The sequence below is a fragment of the Antennarius striatus genome, chromosome 10 (genome assembly GCF_040054535.1).
Source record: "Antennarius striatus isolate MH-2024 chromosome 10, ASM4005453v1, whole genome shotgun sequence".
Lineage (NCBI taxonomy): Eukaryota > Metazoa > Chordata > Actinopteri > Lophiiformes > Antennariidae > Antennarius > Antennarius striatus.
Window position 1 is genome coordinate 2,905,485 of NC_090785.1, and position 6,000 is coordinate 2,911,484.

Genomic DNA, 6,000 nt, shown 5'->3' on the forward strand with positions numbered 1-6,000 from the left:
ATTTCATTGCCCCAGATATTTCTCTCTCACACACACACACAGAAAGGTTTGCTTCAATCGATGCCATCAGGTTTACATTCGTTAAGGTAATTCCAACATAATTTTGTTAAAGGCTGAACTGAGGTGCATCTGGATGCAAATAAATTGAAAAACTTGAGCCATTTATCCCCCCGCCCTCTTCCCCCCATCAGCTATAAGACACTACTTTTTTTTCTTCCTCATTACATTCACCGCCTGCATTTTAATCGAACAATAAACATGTTGCTAAAAAAAAAAAAAGAAGAGATACTATACAACCCTGTCGCTGAAGAAAGACTGAAAACGACGAGGAGGAAAATTAAGATGCTGAGAGCACCAATGGGAATAAAAATCTAATTATATTATCGTGCAATTATATAATTCAGTCTGAGGAGATGGAGGTAATGGCTTAAAGAGATGTGTGTCTGAAACCTGTGTTTGTCTGCGCACATCATGACAAACGCATGCGTAACGGTGTGTTAACAATTTCTTGTTGTTGGTTTTTTGGGTTTTTTTTTTTTTTTGGTGGTGTTATATTAACATCTGGTGATAATTAACACAATTGCATCGGGCTGCGCCTTGCCTTGTATCTACGTGCACGCACGGAAGAGTGCACGCCGGTGCGCGTTTCGAATGCGTGTGCGTGTTTTTGCGCGCCCGTGTGCGCGGTGATTGCGCTCGGTGTTTGGGTATGTGTGGTACGGGGAGTCGAGGTCTACTGGGGCTCGGACCACTCCGCATGAATAATGCATCAGACTGGGCCGTTGCATCTCAGAAACATTGCCTTGGTCTGCTTTAAGTTCAAGTCAGCATCATTCTGCAGCAGCTCAGCTGGCCTCTGGCTCACAAAGGAGCTCTGCACAAATTCCACATCAAATTATTTCATAATGACACGTTTAGCTTTCATTTTAAACTAAAATTGCATCCATTAAAGTCTCCAAAAATGAGGAAAAAATATACATTTACAGTTGAAACATTAGATTATGAGTTGGCTGATGGAGAATGAATCTGCACCTATTTCAATTTTTTTTTTTTAAATTTCTTGTTTCAGATTCTCACATTATTTAAAAGATGAACAGTTGCTGGAGAATGCTAGTTTATTTTTTTTATTGCGTTTATCTACTCTTCTCCGTTGCCTCCGCTCCAACCCTGTCTTGTGAAGAGAACCTGGGTTAAACTTTTCAAATGCAGGTTTACACATTTGTGCTCACAGAACAGACGCTTTAGACAGATGCTGGCTGTGTGATTTTCAGCAATACCGGCTTAAGGTTTAGTCTGAATGACACAGTTAGAATGAATTCACACTCAAACATTTACACTGTGGTCATTTGATTTTGCCATCAGGGTCATTTCCAGTGAGAAAACTTCCCCTACAGCCAGAGCAGTGGACCCAACAACCACATCGTGTTGAATTTAGAGCTTTCAACAGACAAACTGTTTTAGAAATGGGTTACTATGCAAATCTGTGGAAAAAAAAGACAACATGCAAATGTATGCAAATTAATTAAATGCACGTGGAGGAGGAGGAGGGGGGGGGTACTTTGCCTTAAGCAGCCTGGATGGACGTGAACAGTCTTCCAGACATCCATAACGTGTTGTTTTTCAGCTCCTCTCCGTTGCTGTGATGCCTTCTAACTTTATTCAGTGATGTAAAAACAGTGGAAACCAATCTGAGCGTATTGACTGACATCTTTAAGGTGTCTGCAGTGAAGTTTTAACTCGTTTAAAAATGTTATTAAAACACGTGTTTAGAGGAATCACACAATTAAGTCACACGTTTCAAACGAGCTAATTGGACAAATCAACCCCCCCCCCCCAATGTATTCTCTTACTTGGATTTCAGATTGTTAAACTCACAACACCCCCGGGTCACTCCAGAGGAGTGATATTTCTTGAAGCGCATCTACATCCCGTTTACTTCCAACTCTGGAATCTTCTTGGACACTTTGCCATCACATCCTCATCTTCTGCTGGACGGACCTTCACGCCGACCCAACCCCCCCACCACCAACCACCACCACCACCCCACCTCTCCAACCCAACCACTCCACGACGCGCTCTTCCTCGCGTCCATCCCATCCCCATTTCCTCCCCGGCAAACAGACCTCCACAAACCCCCCGTTTTCCTCCCGTGCCGGTGCTACAACACGAACGGGACCCCCCCCACCCCCCCAGTGCGGACTCACCTCCGTGCGCGCCTGCAGCCGCTTGTTCATCTCGTAGATCCGATACTCCGGCTGGACCATGTACGGCGAGTGTCTCCTGTAGAAGGGTCCGAACGGAGACGAGTAGAACGGGTCGTGGGTCGAGTTGGACATGGTGGCTCCTGGCGAGGCGCACGGCGCGATTTCAACATCCAACGGGCACAGAGGCGCACATGGGAGCGCGATGCTCTTCGAAGACCCCCAGTGGGAAGCAGCCGCTGTCGAGGCTGAGCTGCACTCTGCAAGTTGGCCTGCCTAGTTCGCTGCTATAGCGTGGAGCTGGAAGAGGAGGAGGGAGGGAGGAGAGGAGAGAAGGGAGAGGAACGGGGAAGGGAAAGGAGGGGGGGGGGGGTGGAGGAGGTGGAGGAGGAGGGAAGTCGTTTCCTGTTCCCTCAAGACCAACACTCAGTTTTGCACTCTTGCAAAGTTCAAGTAAGAAAGCCTAAAAGCAGGGGTGCGCGTTTCTTTGTGCCTTGTTAGTTTACGCGCATCGATTCTCAAACCAGAAAGAACGTCTTAATATTCACTGCGCACAGACGTTCCACTCCACTTGTGTGTATATTTTGGTTTTTATTTTTATTTATTGATTGATTGATTTTTTAAATTTTGGAGCAATCGACGTCATAACTTCACGACATCACAGATTGTAATGGTGAAATCCGATCTTATCGACGCGCGTTGCGCCGTGAAAGCAGCTCCAGCGTCCACAGACGCGTCACAGGCGCAGCGTTTTGAATTCAACAAAACTTCATATTGATTAGTTTCGTTATTTTGGTTCTCCTGTTTTTCAGTTTTGTTGTCTGCTTTCAAGAAGAAGAAGAAAAATAAAAAAGGTAAGAGTCCACTGGAGCGCCGGGTGAAATTGCAGCAGGAGATATTAGTATTCTTCCAGCAAGCTGACCCCATGCACTGGAAACACTAAGAGGAAGCCACCAGGTCAGCAATTGCAAAAACGAAAAAGAAAAAAAAAACCCCACAAGAGTAAACTTCAGATGCTGTCGTGAAAACAGACTGAAAGCACTGCAGAAAGAAAATGGATTGCTTTTAAAAATGTGTGAAATTTAGAAATGAAAAGCCGTCTGACCTCCACCGCATCCCCACCAATCTGTGACGGGAAGTTCGATATTTTTGTCCTGGTGAATAAGGCGGCATTTTAACCCTCCGGGTTTAAATATCCAGAGTCGGAGATGACAGCATGCTGGACAGCAAACCGGAATGTGCATCTTGATTTCATTAGTTGTAGTGATTGTGTTGTCTAGGCTGACCCTGCTAGACATCCACGTTAACCCGTTACGGGGTCCGGGGTGTTGCACATTGAAGTTGGGGTCCCCTGGAACTTGGACTTGGTGCAGATGGGCATGCATATGCATGTGTGAGTGTGCAAGTGCACGGAGATTGCACCATTTAGGTGTGATAAGAGGGGCGGGGCCTGTAATCCAAGATGGACTGTTGCATCTCAGTGGAATTGCACACATGCTGGACAGCTAGCAGAATCAGTTAGCCGCAATGGCTAAAGAACAACACCAATGTAGCCTTTAGCTTGGTTTAACTAGCAGCACAATGCACACTACTTACAAGTTAAAATTCAGTGTCCAACTTCCTATATTTCCCAGAATGCCTTGCAGCTCGTCCAAGGAAGGTCACCTTGCATCTATCTGTCTGCTTTAATTCCAATTATAACATAAGATCTCACAATTTACCAATTATTCATTTCGATTTTTTTTATATGTGCGTGTACATACCAGGACACATGCACGCACCGACATATTAATGATACTGTATGCATATATAACATGGACTGTGGGTAATTTATTTCAATAGTTGACACTATATATCACCATTTACAACAGCCACTGTGACATTTTCCAAACCAGACACACCAGAGTGCATTAAAACTATAGTTTTCGGCACATCGATTAAGATTTCCTGCATGTTCCCTCACCGTGACAGATTAGGACCGGGGCCGCAAAGTAACCACAAGAATCTAAAAATAAACAGACACTCCAGCCGTAACACTGCAACCGAATCTCACATTAACTGCCCGCACTGGGAATTAATGAACAGCATTTATGAAGTCTGACTTTTAATCCAAAATGGCTGAATAGGGAGAGGCAGTCTGAATCAAGTGAGATAAAAGTTGTAATCCAAATGCCTCAGGCATCCGTTCGGGTAATTAAAAAAAAAAAAGTTTGAAAAATCTATTAATAAACCTTTAATTAAAAACTACATTTTTAATATCTCAAGACCTTTTCAATTGACATTTCTAACAGGATTTGGTTGCTCGCCTAAAGCGCTTACCAGTCGAGTGTGGCTGCAATAACGTACATTGAAGTGAACAGCTCATTTAACAGATTTCAATATAAATTTGGTTGTGCTGGACGGATGATCATAAACAGGAGCTTTATGTGAGGTGAGGCTCTCCGCCGGTTTGCGAGGTGAACAACGGAGCCTCTCTGCCGGAAGCTTTTCTTTTTTTTCTTCTTCTTTTTTTTTTTGCCTGCAGATGCAAAACATGAATTTAAATGATGCAAATATAGATTCACCGTTTTGCCAGAAAACAAACTGTTAAAATCACTACCATGCAGCTGCAGCCCTGATATTAAAATGAGACTCACTGATCTTTTGACAAAAAAAGTATTTATCAAATATTAAAACCAGTGGTTCTGACTGGAGACAACATTTATTGTCCATCAATTATGACTGATTTATTTTATCATCTTTGCCACAGACAACGACTATCATCCAGATACATGCTTCCATCATGTGACCTTTGCCACATAGTCTCTAAAGTATTTATACTAACAATCAGGCAACCAATTGGTTAAGTTCGGGGAGGGAAATCATAGTTTGAGTTAAAATATGTGACTGCTTGCTGAAAATAGTTCGGGTTCAATGCTCCCTTGTTTTGGATGAGACTCCTGTTTTTGTCTGACCCCTGATGTCACAGCTCTGAATACCAAAGTCACCTGAGATCTTGTTTCCTCATGACACGTGACCCCCCCGACGACACGATGAAAGGCTAAAAGCAGACGGCATCAAAACGACACACAAAAAGATGCCTACACACGTGGTTGGTAACATACAATGTCTTTACATCACGTCTGTGAGGACTGATGATATTTATCTGCTGCATCACGGCGAAGGGGTTTCCTTTGTGTCCGGGTTATTCGTGTCATTATTTACAGCAAACACGCATCGCCGTGTGTTGATGCATTGTGATGAGCCGTGCACACGCGTCGTTATTGTGTTGGGATAATGGCTGACGCTATGCAAAAAAAAGATAACGCACAATCTTAACAAACGAAGAAATAAACACATCACCTAGTTTTCATCATAAAACCAGAGTGATCAAATTTACTCCGGGATGGGAGCTGATTTTTCTTTTTTTCAAAAGTTTTAGTCTTTAAAATACCTGAATTAGTGCGCGATAGTCGTATTTCGCTGCTATTCATTATCTGCATCCTCTTTGTTGAGATGAGCTTTTTTAGTGCAGTTCAAAAGATGAAAAAATGTTCCTGAATTATTACTTCGCTTATCCTTCGCTTTTTGTTTCACATACTTCTGTGTATTTACGTCTTATCCCTCCTCATGCAAGGTTTTTCTTTTATCTTCAGGGACAGACACAATTGAATTGGGTTGAATTCATCTGGAAAGGGAAACCAAACACACCTTGAAGAGTTTACAAGGTGTTTTTTGAACATTTGAAGCCTTGACCGTTCGCAAGATGCAGACAATGCATCCAGGAATGATGGAGGGCTGCTTTTAGTTGTCAACCAGC

The 6,000-nt window shown here is 43.2% G+C and overlaps 1 protein-coding gene across 5 annotated transcripts in view; it reads right to left on the bottom strand.

Moving 5' to 3' along the window:
- The window catches only part of ldb2a (LIM domain binding 2a), a 66,360-nt gene extending 62,840 nt beyond the window's left edge, over positions 1-3,520 (bottom strand). For 2 of the 5 annotated variants that reach the window (XM_068325600.1, XM_068325599.1), the window contains exon 1: positions 2,205-3,069. In XM_068325600.1, the coding sequence (XP_068181701.1) occupies positions 2,205-2,336 (132 nt within the window). In that variant the 5' untranslated portion in view covers positions 2,337-3,069. Of the gene's footprint in view, positions 1-2,204; positions 3,070-3,306 lie in introns of those variants that run through there. The other 3 variants (XM_068325598.1, XM_068325596.1, XM_068325597.1) reach the window with 2 other exon arrangements.
- Between the last annotated feature and the right edge of the window lie 2,480 nt (positions 3,521-6,000).